Below are 17,143 nucleotides of genomic sequence, written 5' to 3'. Positions count from 1 at the left end.
CTCAAAAATAGACAAAGTTACAGCAATTTTAATGTTGCCAGGTTGAATTACCTAGTTTTGAAAAAAAAATGTTTTTTTTTTAAAGTTTTGCATCTTTCAAATTTCCATAGCAACCAATACCTTAGGAAAAAGACACTGACCCCAAATTCTCAGAAATCATTAAAAGATCAATGGAAAGCCAATTTCAATAGCAGGTAAGGACATCATCAGTGATTTGAACCCTTTAAAAGTTTAGAAGGTTTGACCTCTCAACAGATGAAATAAACCTCCATTTTGAAGAGCACATTGATCTTATAATTCATCTTCTGAGGCATCATCAGATTTTTAAAATTTTATTTTATTGTTGCTCCTTGCGAATATTTTCTTGTTCCAATTAGGTTTAGTTGATTTAATAATTTTGTGTCAATTAAAAGATTATTTGTCATTTGGTGTACACTACTGTATTTACAAGTCACTCATGTGCTGTGTGCATTTTTGGAGCGGGAAGACTGGCTTTGTGAGGACCATTGCCATCATTTTTCATCTTCAAGTTTCAAATTTCATTGCTCATATTTGATTTAAAATTCCAACTTAAAAGAGCATAAAGTGAAAATTTGTGGTGATATTCTGCGACTCTGCCAGACTGTTCATTTGGGACGTGTCGATCAAGTGGCGTGTCATCTTTCATAGACATTTATTTTCGTGCTGAATGGTCACATTATGGTGTATTTAGACTTTTATTATGTGTCTTTTTATATCAATCATTTGTAACGCGACATTAGGGGCAAAGATCTCCGGGTTATTTTGAGGCAGGTTTCTGAGATGGGCTGCTAGCTAAAGTCGGCTAAAGACAACGTTGGCTAAAGATGCACTTTTTCTTATAATTGTTTATTTACATATACTTCTATTATAATTGTAACTTTTGGGCTGCTGGGAAATGAAAATAGAGACCTCTTGAGGCTATTTTTGGCAAAATCTCAAAGTCGACATTTTTGTCCACACAATCTATTTTTGTTATTTACTCAAAACTAATGTTGCCGAAATGCGGAGACCTTTTGCAGGGCTCAAGTAACAACCAATCACGGCTCAGCTTCAGAAAAATGGGTGAACTGTGATTGGTTGTTGCCTGAGCCGTCAGAAACTGTGATGTTATTTTTAGTCGACACCAAGTGGCAAAATGGCCGCCCCCGGAGTTGGATAAAATTGGGTGGATTTGCCACTTAACTTATATTCCACAAACACAATATATCAGAATATATCAGAATGTTTAGACTTAGTGGGGCTTCATAGAACATTATTGTGAAGAACATTTCTGGGTTGACCGAAGCAAATCACAAATTATAGTACAAGTTAGCATAAACCATAAATCACTTACCAGTATTTTATGAATTTCAGTATTACTGATCATTCATCAGTAATGAATCATCCATTTTAGAGGAAAAACAATGAAGAGCTTAATTTATTCACTGCACTTATTAGGAATATTCGACAAGAGGCTATTTAAAGATGTTATCCCATTAATGACAGTTACAAATTCCGTCCTGTGAAAATGAACAGAAACTGAACAGAAATACAGTACAGTATAACATGGATGCCATTTGCAGGTCGTTCATGAACTAACACCCACAAATCAGCTTAATTGAATTGAATTGCTCAAAATGTCACTGCACTAGTCCATCTCACAAGATAAAGTTGCATACTGTATAAAATAAAAAAAATATATAATGTGACAGCCAACAAACATGCAAGAAAACCATGTGGAATCATTATTGGATGCTTATCATCACCAAACAATCACGATACTTTACTGTTAGTTGTACTTTGAATGCGTTTCACAATAAACCTTATCTAAATTGCTCTGAAGATTGATTAAAACGATTAACGCTGACATAAAATTCACACTTTGCTAGATGTGTTTTAATAAAAAGCCACTCCGCTTTGTGTGCGATATTATCTCATGATTTATTGATGTAAAGTAGCACCGTCCTGTCTGGGTGCTGTGACTCATTATTTCATCTGAATAATAATGAAGCTTCTCAGGTAGTGAGTCAAGCTTTCGACTTGGTTTCATGATTCTGCCTCGCTCCTCATCAAAACTTTAAAAGGACTTTGCCGCTTAGTATGTTTTATTCACTCTTGTGTTTCATTGACAAAAAAAAAAAAAAGGTGTTTTTGGAATCCTATGGTATATCCTGTGGCTTCTGTTGGCCTATGGAAGTCCTGCGGTACATCCAACCATCACGGATGAAGAAAGGACATACATTGAGTCCACCATTGGTGAAACAATCCATCACCTGAGTGTCACTCAGGTAAGGGAACAGTAAAATGTGAAATGATCATTTCATACAACATGGTTGACATGACAAGCTTTTTTCTCACTTCTTATGCGGTAAGAAATTCAAGACACCGTGGCGTCGTTTCTTCACCTCCATGCCAGTCTACGCCATTATCGTGGCTAACTTCTGCCGCAGCTGGACCTTCTACTTGCTTCTCATCAGCCAGCCGGCATATTTTGAAGAGGTCTTTGGGTTCCCAATCAGCAAGGTTCATCACACTTTTATTTGACAGAGACCATGAATCAGGGCGTTGGTATTTTATGTCCTAACCCTATGATACTCTTACAGGTGGGGATTCTGTCTGCTGTGCCGCACATGGTCATGACTATTGTTGTTCCAATCGGAGGACAGCTGGCGGACTTCCTGCGTAGCAACAAAATCATGACTACTACAAATGTGAGGAAACTCATGAACTGCGGAGGTAGGTTGAGGAAACCCAACATGTGCTCCAACTGAAACGGACCACATGGATCGTTTCAATTTGGTCGTTTTTTTTAAAGCACGAAAATATTAGATTAGATTAGAAAATAGAGATTCAATGAAAAGGCTACACTCCCTGTTCATTTTGTTCAGCAGTAAACTCTATAACAGGCACCTGCAATCTGTGGCCCTGTGGATCTCTAAAAAAGTTAGTACGAGTAGATTTTTTTTTTTACATTTTAATTTTTTAGATAAAATATTATTCAAATGAAATAATTATTTAGATTATTAAGGATTTAGATAAAAAAAAAAAAAAAATTTAAAGCCAGAGTCCAAATTTCAAAGGCAGAAAACGTTCCAAAAGTAGCCATAAAATGTCCCAAACTAAAACAAGAAATCACAAATTTTACAATAAATGTCTTAAAAATTTATTTTAAAAAGGCACAAAAGAAAACATTTAAAAAGTAACTATCAAATGTCCAGAAACAAAATTTAAAAAATCTGGAAAATTACCATAAGGTGACCACAAAATTGCCCAAAAAATTGATAGCAAAAAAGGCAGAGAAAAAAAATGTAAGAAAAGAACAAAAGACAAATCGGACACAGAAAATTACCATAATGTGTCCATAAAATTGCCAAAAATGTCAGAGATTCGACAGTATAACGGCACCTTTCCTTTCCTTTTTGTCATTACATAAGCAGGGCCACCAACCGTAGTCGATCTTTCCACCTCAGCAATGACCACAAATGCAAAACGCCATTGCGGATGAACAAAAAAAGTTTCCACTTTATTTACAAAAAAATGGTGATTACAAAAGCATAAACAAATTTACGGGCTCAGGTAACGATTATTCACGCGGCCTTCTCTCTTTCTGAGTTTGGTCATGTGACATTCGCAAGGTGGGCCATGATTGGTCATTGCCTGATCCCTGTTGATCCCAACTGTGATGTCATTTTCTGTCGACAGCAAATGGCAAAGTGTCCGTCTCCTGAGATGTATAAAAAACGAAACGAAAGAAGTGGATTTTTGCTGCTTAACCACATGACTTTCCTATTAAATCTGCTCAAAGCAAAAAATTGAATTTCCAATCGCTACTGCCACATGCGCCTGAAAAATGTAACTGCTCACACCCTTTTTCACATACACGATGCGTGCATGACCTCACATTCAAAGACAGAGGGTGGGAAATTCGAACCTGAATCCAGTCTGAAAACTATTGTCCAGAGGCTTGCAGGAGTACCCATTGTGAACAGCTAAGGTGTTAATCTGCTAAATAGTCATAAATTTCTAGGCAAATTGTTACACAGGGCAGCTTTAAGTAAATTTTTCATGTATTTGTACGTGAGTAAATTCACGCAGGGGTACTTTTTACTTTTACTTTAGCGAGTATCTGGACTTTTTACTCCACTACTTTTCTAATTGTGTTTACTCATCGTGCTCGATCTACCAACACAAAACAGGCGAAGAAGTAACTAACCAATAAAAAGTAAGCCAAGCTAAGCGGGCACCTGATGGCAAAATGGGCAACACGACAGACGATATCATGACAGGAGCCAGTGAGATGACAAAATCCTGCAAACGAAGAGGCAGTTTAGCCCCCACTTGAGTATTAAACAAAGTTCACAATCATCAGGGAACTTCTGGAGTCAGTTGTCTGCCCTAAGTGAAAAGGGGGTGAATAATTTCGTACATCCAATTTTTCAGGTTTTTAATTTTTTTTGTTGTATTTTTTTAAATCATTATTTTATTTTATTACTATACTTTATGATTGTGTTGATTCTTCACAAAACAATTAAAATTTTCTATCTTTATGTTTGAAGGCTGAAATGGGGTAAAAGTGCCAATGTGGCACATGTGATGAGCTTGTTGAGTTTGCACTATAATTGAATGTGGTCCATATACAAGAGCTTCATCGCAAATCTTCTATTTACAACGATAATATTGTTCAGTTTATTATGCAGATGTGCCAAATATTTTGACCGGTGTGTGCGTCAGTGTAGCAAACATCTTAATTGTTTGCCTTGCAGTTGGCATGTCATTCTGTTTCTTACCACATGTTGTCTTTTTGCAGGCTTTGGTATGGAGGCAACTCTTCTGCTGGTGGTCGGGTATTCACACACCCGAGCTATGGCCATCTCCTTCTTGGTGCTTGCTGTAGGCTTCAGTGGATTTGCCATCTCAGGTACTAAAGCGATGCTTTGATTTACTAGTGCCACTACTTTCAAGATATGAGCCACCACTCAGCCATTTAAAAAAAAAAAAATGTGACTTGCGAGCAATGATTTGAGTTACAAGTGAGCTTCAGGCTCTTCCAAGCACCAGTGAATTGAAACAAAATGTACCCATTTACGGTGAAACTTGGAATCTAGTTTATCAACAAATTACAAGAATTATGCTTTCTGACATGCGGAGTATTGGTCTTTGAGGTGAAATTTCAATATGAACCTAAAATGCACCCTAACCTTTACAATTCAAATGTTTAAAGAAGGTCTGAAGATAAGTTTATCTGTGCAGGTTTAATCCAGAAAGTTCACCCTCAAGATCAATATCCTGAACTTTTTTTGTGAGTAGTTTATAGCCCCCTATTGCACCTGCAGAAACCTCTGACAAGCATTATTTACTCATTTGCTCATTTAATTATGTTTTTTTCATGCTAGAGCATACAGGCTTTGATGCAGCCTCTGAACTGAAGAGAATGCCTGAAACAATGGTAGTTATTACCAAAACGGCCAGCAGGTGGCAGCAGAGTATAAGAGATCAGCAAGGGCTAAGCTAATCTATATTCTAATGCTAATTGCTGCAAAACGGAAACAGATAGAAATGTCTTTTTTTTCTGATGAAAGAAGAGACTCCAATCTTTTTTTTGGTAGGTTCCATGTTTTTATAGCAATAGAACACAATATTCTGTGGGCCTTGCAAAATCCAGTAAAACAGCCGGGAGCGAAGGGGATTGCTTCAGTGAAAATGGCTGGGAGTTAATGAGTTAATGAACTTTGTCGATACACAATCACATGCTTACTGTTGTTGGCAGGGTTTAATGTCAATCATCTGGACATCGCTCCTCGCTATGCCAGCATCCTGATGGGCATTTCTAATGGGGTGGGAACACTGTCTGGAATGGTGTGTCCCCTGATTGTCGGAGCCCTGACTATTCACAAGGTACATGTTTTGTTGTTGTTTTTTAAGGTAGGGGTTGATCAACTAAAAACCTTTTATACTTTGTATAATGTGATGAAAGTACGCCAGCCTTTTTTGCACCATGGACAGTTTTCCTGTAAAGACATATTTCGACAGACCGGCATAGACATAAATGAAGACAAATTATTTAAAATACAGCTCACCATTATACTGAATGCTGTTGTTGTAATTAGTGGCAGTCTTGCACATTATTTTCTTCAAGTTGACTCGGGGTCTCTTCTTATGTTCTGGAGCAGAGCATGTTAAAAGATGGAACATCATAACCAGGCTCAAAAACGTTAAGCATTTCTATTTTAGATTGCATGATGAACAAAGTTCTTGTTAGCGCACAGTTGTTATTGCCTATGCATTATTGGACAACTTCGTCCTATGGCCGTTTGGTATGACTATTTTAAGACTAGCGACGAAGCTAGCTGAAGCTAGTGCCACGACGATAACTCCTTTGCTCATCCACAACCAGCTTATATTCGTACTCTTAGACTCGCACAGATGAACGAGGACTGTGTCGCCTTAGTGGCGAGACATTTTGCTGCCACACAGAGCCATGTAAGTGTGCCAACGGCAGAAGACAGGCAAGTTCTCTGTAAATTAAGCAGTTGGTCAGCTTTGAGCAATACACATTAATTAATGTGGAGTAGTAAGATTGACCCGTTTATTAGTTTGCATGGCAGCCTATCATACAAATAAGCGTTCAAATGACAGCGGCCCAGAATTTTTGCTCACTGATAGTGCTCTGCGCTCCCAAACTGGAGACATGGTTGCCACGTGAGTTCAATCCCCGAGCAGACTGTTGCCCCACCCAAAAAAAATGTAGATCGCTGGAGATTGATTTAACTCATTCACTGCCATTGACGGCTATTGACGTCGAAAATTCATTTGAACTATTTCTATTAGTTTAAATTTTTTTCCACTTTTGTTAACAAGAGTATGAAAACCTAGAAAAAAAAATTATATTGTACATTTAGAACAGATATAAAATTTAAGATTAATCGTGAGTTTACTATTGAAGTCATGCGATTAATTACAATTTAAAAAATGTAATCGTCTGACGCGATTTAAAAAACAGGAAAAGATTATTAGTTAGGAGCGTCAGGCGAATGACATTTTTAACCGTAATTAATTGCATGACTTCACGAGTTAACTCACGATTAATCACAAATTTTATATCTGTTCTAAATGTACAATAAAAAAAATCGAAGTTTTCATACTCTTGTTAACAAAAGTGGAAAAAATGCTAAACTAACCCCTGGGCGTTATTTGACCATTTTTTGGCTTTTTGTTGGTTCTGACCAAGCCATTTCAAAATAAAATAACGCCTAGGGGTTAATAGAATTAGTTTAAATGAATATTTGACGTCTATAACCGTCAATGGCAGTGAATGAGTTATTATGGTATTGAAATAATAATAATCTTAAGACACCATACCAATTGTTGTCTAATTGTTTAGCATCAAAATGAAATCAGCTGAAAGAAAATTGACATACATTTAACTTGGTTAAATGGCAAGAATAATCAAACTGCAGCTGTATTTCTAGTGAGAGTCAGGGTGTGGATTTATCACCATCCCTCTTATCTCAGAGGTGCATCGTCAAAAGAGCAGCGCTTCATTCAGGATATTCTTTGACTCTATTCTTTCCTCCCTTCCGACAGACTCGTCTTGAGTGGCAGAATGTCTTTGTTATCGCATCCATGGTGCACTACACGGGGGTCATCTTCTACGCTATCTTTGCCTCGGGAGAACAGCAGGACTGGGCCAACCCCGAGAGTACGAGTGAAGAAAAATGCGGCTTCATCGAAGAGGACGAGCTAGCTGAAGAATCTGAGCTCAACAGCGAGAGCATGACGGCTCCCAAAATGACTTACGGAACGACGGATAGCGCGTCGGGTCGGAAACACGGCTGGAAAAAGAAGAGAGGGGTGAGCACGCAAGAGGAGGACGAACATTACGCTAATGGGGACTATCAGAATGGATGCCAGTGAGCAGCTCTTGCAGAGACTTTCACACTTTGGTGATGATGCAGTTTTACACCTGTGGAACTGAAGTATAATGGACCTCAACCAACTTTCATCAACTTATATGAAAACACCAGTTTTGGAGTGATGCCTTGTCTTTGAAAGCAATTCATTATAAAAGATGAAATGCCTGAAATGTATCTTTATCATTATTTCAGAATTCATTTGTCTTGTCTAATGTCAAGTGTTCAACCTATGCAACATAGCAGACCATAGTGATAAGTGTGCGGTTTTTGATTGAATGCTATTGAGGAGTGAAAACATTAGCTATGCCTGCACAATGTAATAATCTATTACAAGAGTACATAATGTGATATTTGATTGGGCCTCATTTGTCATCAGGTGTGCCCAATGTTGCGGCAGGTGACTTGGTGTCTGTTCAATTATTTATCCTGTAAATCTTATCTGTTTTTTTTTTTTTTTTTTAAATAAAACTAAATGTTGAGTTCATCTCCAAAGCATTTAAACTAACCATTTTTATTTTATTTTTTTGTTATGTTTGTTAATGTTCTAAAGACAAAGAAAAACTGTTCTGTACACAGGAGTATAATGTGAGAACATCACTTTTTGTTTGTGTTTTGAATTGACATAAATGTAATAAACTCAAGTTTTATCTTTCATTCAGTTGAGGGAATGTACATTTTCGTAGATGGCACAGCTGTGCTTGAGCGGACATAAACAATCGGGGTGGATAGAGGTCTCCAAAGTGCCCACAATCAAGCCATCTGTGTTCACGCCACAAAATGTCCTTTTTAAATCCGCCACACTGCACTCGCTTGTGCACATCTGTGAAAATACCATAACAAGGTCTAATCCACCTCAGTGCAGATTTAGACCCCGCCTTGTGCTAGACTTGTGCTGGGCACACAATAAATCTCTATGAGCCCTTTTTTAAGGGAGGTGGAGGGTTGGATGTCACACACGTCGTGGGTGCAATTAAGCTAGTCCCCAATTATCAACCACAAGGTGAGATTCTTGCAGTTTACTTGCCAATGTCATGCACAGACCCTAGCAAGTCAATTTCTTTTTCCACAACGTCAAGCCAGCGTGTGCTCTGACCGCCCCGATTTCAATGCAAATGAAGGATCCTGCTATAAGTGGCCGGGAAAAGGCTCAATTCCATTACGTAACGGTACACAAAAAATCTGCCTAAATGTACCTGTGCAAAATTTAGGATAATCCCAAAATAAAGAAAAGGCAGGGGCTGTGGGCCGGTGGGGTGCCTGGTGGGCCTGCCGTGCCCTGTTCTGCTGTGTTGGGCTTGGGGCGCGGGCCGTGTTGGGGTGGGTCGCTGCGGGCTCCTGGGTTTGCTCTCCAGCCGGTGGGCCCGGTTGTTGTGCTTGCTCTGTCCTGGCCGGGGTCGACGGTTCTTCTCTTTGATGGAGGTTTTCATGCATGCCAAATCTACCGAAATTCAAACACAATCTGCTTCTTCCTGTGGTCGTTGAATCGGTGGAGGCTGACGTCTGTGGATCTCACTCTGCTTCATCTATCCTTCCTTCCTTTCCTCAGTCTTTCCTTTGGTCTCTTGAGGTCTCCTGAATTTGTTGGAATTTACATGTTTCTGTGGTTGGTGAAAGATTCTGGTTGGTAACCCGGTGGGTAGTAGATGATGTCTGGTCGGTGCTGGATTTCACTTTTCTTTCTTTTCTTTGAGCCTTCCTCGGGTCTCCTGACAACTTCAGGACTCTAGCGCCATTCTGAAGTATTCGGTTTAAGTGAACGGTATGGGATTTTTTATAGTTTTTTGGGCAAATTAATGAGCGCACACGCACATACTCATGCACATACAAAAAAAAAAGGCAAAAAAAGAGAGGGAGCAATGATGATGACATGTCGAATCGTTAAGATTACCAAATGAACAATACTGAGCTCTCTCAAATAAATAAAAAATAAAATACAAAAAAAACACTAAATTTGGGTGATGTCAACACTTCTGGTTCATCATAATTGGATCCTAGCTAACCAATCACAATCACAAGTTGAATTGCATGATGTTCATGTTAAAAATGTTACAAATAAGCCTGGTAAGTTTACAATATGTTACAGTCATACTATCCTGGCGTCCAGTATAATGAATAAAAACATGAGATAACACCCCCCCAGCCCCCCCCCCCCCCCCACACACACAAATTCCATGTTGTTCTTATGTGGAAAAAGAGTCAAAATCAGCCAAAAATAAAAAAATTGCCCAGCAGAAAAAAATGCAGGTCTGAAAATGGTTCTTTTTTTTCTCAACATGATGACTTTTACGCCATAGTAATGTGCACAAACAGTTCATGGAAATAGGGAAAGCGACATTTGATGAGTTTAATGCTGTTTTCTGAAAATACAACAAAACTCTGCTCCTATCACTGACTGTTTATAGTAGTAGGCGTTTACATTTTGTCTTTTTTTCTTAAGGCCAAAGATGGCTCTGTTTCCCGTCATAGTGTGGTAAACATCCTTTGTCTTATCTGTCTTCATACTACAGCGCTTCAACATAATTGCTTAACAGGATATCCCTCACTAGTGTCATACTTACATTTTTCATAATAAACGACTTGCTTTTGAGAGGATATCTTGTGTTCATTTAGTGAACAAATACAAATCCAATTATTGATTATTCCTCTTGTTAAAGTTCTTGAGCTCTCGAGTGTTTCTGTATTGTATTAGTACTAACCCAACAGTTTATCTGGGTGCGTATAACAACATTTTCAGCCAGCAAGGAGCATCTGCCTTTTTTTGCCATTGTTAGATGTACAGTAGCAAATGCCCCGTCACAGAGTCCATCACCGGCAGCTTGTTCCCAAACACAAACCACAGAGTCCAGCAGCCAATGGCAAAGGTTCTGTTTATTCCAGAGAGACTGTTCTGTTGACTCAGAACAACCCCATTGAATGGAGCAACAGCCCATCAATGATTAAACTATTGTTTATGGGCAATATGAGGGGGGAAGAAAAAGAAATGCATCATCAAGACGAGGAAAACGATAGATCTGGTCTAGAATTATTTAGACAGTATTGCTCCTTTATATATTTCCACAATTGATTTACAACAGTCAAGAGTACAAGTTCAGCTTTAATTCAATTGCTAATTATTTAGCCTTTGTATTCATTTTCCGATTTCCTACATTTTCAAGTATTTGGACAAATGAGATGTCTCTGAGAGTTCACCTATGATGACTTGTGGTCACGTAAAAATATATATAAATAAAAAGCTAAATAATGAGGCATTATAGTGTTGTCAATGCTGGTTTTACCCAGAATTACATGTGTGCTCTGCATCATGCTAATTAGTGAATGTCCAGTGTGTGCTGTTTGTGCATGTGGGTGGGATATTCAACTTACTAGAGACTTCATGCGGTAGCCTCTCAATCTTTTAGAGATAAAGAGTTTTTTTTTTTTTTTTGGGCAAGTGTGTTTTAGTGGGTTTGTGGGTGGGGGGGGATGAGTACAGGGATGGACAGTTTAATTAATAACCACCACCCTTTTCTCCCTGACCTTAGTTGGTCACACATACTTTCACTGACGCCCAGACACAAGATTGCTGCATTAGAAAGCATTGGCAAAAATTGACGTGCGCTGTATAGCTCAGTGCGGACTTCAATCACAAGGAACAAGGAGATTCAAATAGTGGGAATCATCCAGCTTGGAAAAGGTAAGGACCATGACAGCATGTTCCATGATGATGAGCCCACGTGTGCCGAAAGTGTGTGCTTGATGGCGGGTGAGATGTCTGCTGCTGTGTGGGCAGTTACAGAAGATACTTGCTAGGATCCCTTGGGAAATTTTTTTAATTAATTGAAAGTACACTTATTACTGACGCCACATACAGTAAAGTATAGACAGGTTCGTTTACTTTGTTACTTACGGGTCACAAAATGGTTACATTGCATTCTCATTATGCTATGAAATCAGATACAAGAGCTGTAGCAATACAAAACAATTGGTTTTGACTTGCACTGTCAGAAAGGTATTCTTTTATCAATGTTTTTGCCCAACTCTTGTGGTTAAAGTAACCAAAATATTAGAACGACCTCTTACAGAGGATTTCTTCTGTGTTGACCTATTTGTAATAAACACATTTGTACACTGTATTAAGTAGAAGGAATGTAGCATCAAACTAATGAATTCATCACACCATAGTTTACTGTACATGCTATGGCTAGTAAGTAACGTGGGGTTGACGTCAAAGTAATCTGATTGGACGCTTAGGAAATGATATGATCTTGTCACCACATTGATTTTCTGTGCACGCTTTTGCCTTGGAGCTCCCTGCAGAACAGTGCAATCTTTCAGAACCATTAATTGTGCCCTGAGAAGTAATTGCTTACCCCTATCAAATGGGTTTGCGTTTTTATTGATTGATTGAGTTTGAGGAACACTATCCTGCACCGTGTTATGAGTTAAAGTTAGATTATAGGGATGATAAGAAGAGTATAAAGTTGTCATTTCTAAATAAGAAAAGAAGACACCGAGGACAACACTAGTGCAAGGTGCTGACTGCAACATATTACTTATCTGTCCATTTACTATATCTGTAATATTACTGATGTGGGGGAAAACAAAACAACATGCTAACTATACTTAATGAAGTGTCCGGTTAGTTTCAGTGAGAGTACAGACGCTCCCCAACTTACGAACGAGTTACGTTCCGAGCGATCGTTCGTAAGGTGAATTTGTTCGTAATTTGCTTCAGTGCTATATTTTGTATTATAATTTATGTTTAAAGAGAATACGTACAGTACTGTACTACGTATGTTAGAGAGAGAGAGCGAGAGACACACACAGTATGTACATGTACGTAATAAGATAAATAAAATGAAGTTTAACTTACTTTTGGAAGATGTACTCGATGCTTAAGGATTTGATGGAGGAGGAGGAGGAAGAGGGGGATTTTATATCATGAGAGGTTCTTCGTCGTCGCTAGAATGGGCTTCAAAAGTTACTTCCTCCTCCGTAACTTCAATGTAGGAAGAAGTTGAGGGTCGCGGAGAAGAAGATGAGGGTTGATGAGTATCTTCCTTGGAGGATTTACTAGAAACTGGCCGAAAGAAGCGATCTAACGACGATTGCACAGTTTTCTTCTTTTTTCATCATAAATGATGCGGTAGCACTGTATGGCATCATTCAATTGATTTGCAACCTTTGTGCAACGTTCAATATTTGGGTCTTGCTGCTCGAAGAGTGCGATGGCTTTATCTATGAGCGACAGGCGTTTCTTCTTCTTCCTCCTCCTCGACACGTTGCTGAGCCTCCAATGCTGGGTGAGCTCTCACAGCGCCAAGCGTCGGTATTAGCGGCGGAAAGAAGCACTACAGTACTCGGGGAAAAAGGTGCGCAATAAAAAATCTAACTTACAGCATCTCTTTCCGAACATTTTTTGACATGCGCGCATGCGCACAGACATGTTCGTATGTACCGTTGTTCGTAACTCGAATGTTCGTAAGTAGGGGAGCGTCTGTATCTGTAATATTACTGATGTGGAGGAAAACAAAACACCATGCTAACTATACTTAATGAAGTGTCCGGTTAGTTTCAGTGAGAGTACAGTGAGTTTGTTAACTCTTTGACTTGCCAGACGTTTTCAGAAAAGGGATGCAGTGGGTGCCAGCCGATTTTAAGCATTTTGACTGATCTTTCAAGGTCCACAGAAAATTATGTGTTTGGACTATGGAAACACACATACTACCAAATGAAAGATTGGACTGTCATCTTTCATCAGAAAAAAAGTTTGTTTCTACCCTATTCCGTTTTTGAGTAATCAACAATAGAAAATGGTTAGTTTCACCTCTGTTTTGAAAAAAAAACGTCTTTTAGCGTCTTTGGCACTCCTCCATAGGATTTTACTAAACGTTATTTAACGTTTTTGGCAGTCAAAGAGTTAAGAAATCTCCATCATCCTTCATGACCTTCATTTGCCGCCTCCCTGCAGGCACGGCAACTCATCCCTGTGTGGGAGAGAACACTTGACAGGTGTGTTGATGTCCACACTCACAAGCTCATGCTTAATTACTTTTCAGTGAATGTGTCACTGGCTGCTACAGGGAGAGCCAGAAGAGTGTTGAAGAGATCTTCATCAGGTCACTCTTGTTACAGAGGGAAACAGACACAAACTTCCACGTGGCTCAGTTTGGCCTAACAAGCTTCCTTCATGAACGAGTGGGTGGGCCCCGACATCAATGTGGTGGGACCACTGCAAATCCCTCCCACAGATGAATTCGCCATCTCAGAGAACTCTCATTTGTTTGGTAAGTCTACTTCGCATGAAACACTTTCCATAATCCATAGGCAGGGGAACACAATAAGATTTAGGGATGGTTGTCATATAGGCACCCGAGCTTGTTGTTTGGTGCTCTTTTTTTTTCCCGGCCCACCAACCGCATGGATCAACTTACACTTAAAGCAAATCTGGGCAATGTCTACTCTTAATATGTGTAGATAAGTCATTTTAAGATTACGGGGGTGGGGGATGGGTTTTCAGTTTTTGTTTTCTAATTACAGGCTTACCAGGGCTACACTGAAGCACATTATTACATTTCCAGTCCTCATGCGCACCGGCGCACCACTTCTATGTGCACCTCTGGCAACTGCGTACAACCATGCTAATGGCAGCACAATTTGGATTTCCGTTTGACCAGCCATCTACTTCTGTCACTTTTGTACTTCACCCACCCAGCCAGTCGTACATTTTATGCTATCATATTAAGGGTCATTGCAAGGTGCAACTTGGACTGGTTGGGGAAGCAATGGGGTGTGAAATTTAGGTGTGTTGAGGAAGGGCACAAAATTTCAAGAGAGGTCAAAATACAGTGGTACCTTGACTAACGGGCTTAATTTGGTCCATGATCAGGGTCAAAGTTAAAAAAAATTTTTTATTTTTTATTATTGCACATATAAACATAAAGAAAACACATTACAAGTATAAAATATAAGTTGAAGTAAAAAGAAAAACAAGAATAGGGAGAAAGAAAATAGTTTATATGGTCAAAAGGGGTAGGAGGAAGTTAAAAACGTATCTAGTCCTACCCCTTATTCGTTTTATGTTGATACAATAATAAGGTTAATGTATTTCAACAAAAGAAAAATCTATAAACCTATTCATATATACAAGTGCACTTTAACATTCGCACATTTGCCAGCAACATATGTACATGACATTCATGGTCATATACCATAATAGATTTATGAATCATATCCTCATACTCACATATACAATTTTCATTATACTCATACCGATACATCCAAAAAAAATAACAGCATATGTACAATTTTAACAGCTCATGTCTGATTTAAGTTTTTTTTTTTTTAACTTTGCTTTTAAGCTATTTTTTTTTTTAATTCAGCAAGTGACTGACATCTTTTCAGGTCAGTTCCAAAATGATTCCACAAATGAACATTTGCACACATTTGCTTAATATTTGTTCTTGTTTTAATTTTTTTGTAGACACTTGTGTTCTCTCCTATAAAAATCAGTTTTCCTCATTGAAATTAATAGAAATATCATTAATCCCATCCAATGCTCCAAAACACCACAATGTTTTTGTGACATATTTTCAATAATGGAACTGTATATAAAATACTGCATAACTAACCTCAACTTAAACCACCCAATCTTGTGACTGTATGAGGTCCCAAACGTAATTGTCATGTTTATTTTCAGTTTTGTTTACTCCCTGTCATGTTTTCCTTGTGTGTTCCCCTTGTCTTGTCATTTCCTGTTTTATTGTGAAAAGTCTACTCCTCTCGTTTCTGGTCACTTGCCCTTCCTCGTGTGGTGTCTGTGTCAACCCTGATTGTGTCCACCTGTGTCCCCATCACCCTCATGTGTCATCCAATCAGTGCCCTCAGCCAGGTGTGTCTTGTCAAGTCATTAGTGTTGGTGTATTTAGTCGGTTGTCTCCCCCCTGTCTGTGTCGGTTCATTTTTGCTGTTGCCACGTTCGTAAGTCTTTCGCCATGTCACGCTGACCTCTTTGCCTTATCCGGATCCATGTCATGTTGTTAGTCTCGCCTTAGTTGTTTTTTCATGTTTTGCTTCAGGTTTTGTTAGTTCCATTTGTTTTGTACTTTGAAGTTAGCTTTTTTTTGATTAGATATTAAAACCTCTTTTGGACTGCACCTCTGCCTCCTTGCTCTGCCTTCCCGCATCTGGGTCCTAAAGCCCCACCTTACTGTCAGTAATCATTATATTAATATATTTTTAAAAAAATATTCATTATAAATGCCAGTAATAACAGTTAACTATTTCAGACCAAAAGAGACTGCCTTTAACGTGTACCTGTGGTGGTCAGAAGGAGACATTTATATGGTTTATCAAGGTTGGAGCAAAGGCTGTGACATCACCATGTTGAAAGCCATCTCGGCTCAACTGACTTCCCCAATTAAACGCTGCATTTTTTTGGTGAATCAGAGTCAGTCTTGCAACTCTTCAGAGTCAATATTCACAGAAGGTCCATCAATCGGTGACTGGCGGCACCTGTTTGATGACGAACGGAATGAGACAGGGGGAAGTGCTGCCACACATGTTAATATTCTCCCACCGTATGAAAGCCGGTAGCCGGGTCGGGTTATATTGTTTTTGTTTAGTTAAATAATAATGTAATAAATAAATAATCGAGTCTGGATGACAGATTTATGTCCATAGGCAAGCGATCTGGCCTCTCACTCAATATTAAGTAATGGGTGTGAGTAACGGCCTGTCAACGTTGTGACGTCATATTCACCCCAAACATGGCGACGAGTATTGCCAGCCCAGTAAAAATGAATCTTTGACGTCTATAGCCGTCTATGGCAGTGATTGTGTTAAAATGAATGAGCCAAATTATTTTGGCAAATACAAGAATAGATACTAACACCAGGTGTTGATCAAACTTTACAATATATGATCTGTTTCGCCATCAATACCTAGAAAGGTTCCACCGGAGATACACTTTAATTAGCCTGTTTATGTTGAGTAAAATCCATAAAGCCCCATTTTTTTAAATTAAAATAATTACTCAATGTAAGTCAGAAAGAAAAGAAAAGAAAAAGGCTATTTTATTTTATTTTTATTTTTATTGTATTTATTTTTTTCGGGGAGAGCTCAGTATTGATCATTTGACATGTCATCATCATTGTTCTCCCTTTATTTATTTTTTTATTTTTGGTGTGCGTGTGCGTGTGCGTGTGCGTGTGCGTGTGCGTGTGTGCGTGTGTGTGTGTGTGTGTGTGTAA

The 17,143-nt window shown here is 38.7% G+C and overlaps 2 protein-coding genes and 1 long non-coding RNA gene across 7 annotated transcripts in view; 2 read left to right on the top strand and 1 right to left on the bottom strand.

Annotated features, from left to right (window-relative positions):
- slc17a8 (solute carrier family 17 member 8) overlaps positions 1–8,571 on the top strand; it is a 20,376-nt gene extending 11,805 nt beyond the window's left edge. The window contains exons 7-12 of the mRNA XM_077567346.1: positions 2,146–2,288; positions 2,374–2,523; positions 2,604–2,736; positions 4,808–4,918; positions 5,768–5,895; positions 7,585–8,571. Of these exons, the coding sequence (XP_077423472.1) occupies positions 2,146–2,288; positions 2,374–2,523; positions 2,604–2,736; positions 4,808–4,918; positions 5,768–5,895; positions 7,585–7,914 (995 nt within the window). The 3' untranslated portion in view covers positions 7,915–8,571. The remainder of the gene's footprint in view (positions 1–2,145; positions 2,289–2,373; positions 2,524–2,603; positions 2,737–4,807; positions 4,919–5,767; positions 5,896–7,584) is intronic.
- The window catches only part of LOC144053199 (uncharacterized), an 18,219-nt gene continuing 7,021 nt past the window's right edge, over positions 5,946–17,143 (bottom strand). The window contains exon 3 of the long non-coding RNA XR_013294353.1: positions 5,946–6,161. This is a non-coding gene — a long non-coding RNA (uncharacterized LOC144053199). The remainder of the gene's footprint in view (positions 6,162–17,143) is intronic.
- The window catches only part of nr1h4 (nuclear receptor subfamily 1, group H, member 4), a 17,982-nt gene continuing 12,250 nt past the window's right edge, over positions 11,412–17,143 (top strand). The window contains exons 1-3 of one of the 5 annotated variants that reach the window (XM_077567349.1): positions 11,412–11,586; positions 13,864–13,904; positions 14,028–14,179. In XM_077567349.1, coding sequence (XP_077423475.1) covers positions 14,083–14,179 — 97 coding nt within the window. In that variant the 5' untranslated portion in view covers positions 11,412–11,586; positions 13,864–13,904; positions 14,028–14,082. Of the gene's footprint in view, positions 11,587–13,804; positions 13,905–13,951; positions 14,180–17,143 lie in introns of all 5 variants that reach the window. The other 4 variants (XM_077567351.1, XM_077567350.1, XM_077567348.1 and 1 more) reach the window with 4 other exon arrangements.

This window comes from Vanacampus margaritifer, chromosome 6 (genome assembly GCF_051991255.1).
Source record: "Vanacampus margaritifer isolate UIUO_Vmar chromosome 6, RoL_Vmar_1.0, whole genome shotgun sequence".
NCBI classification, from domain to species: domain Eukaryota; kingdom Metazoa; phylum Chordata; class Actinopteri; order Syngnathiformes; family Syngnathidae; genus Vanacampus; species Vanacampus margaritifer.
This window is presented reverse-complemented; position numbering and strand designations above follow the sequence as displayed.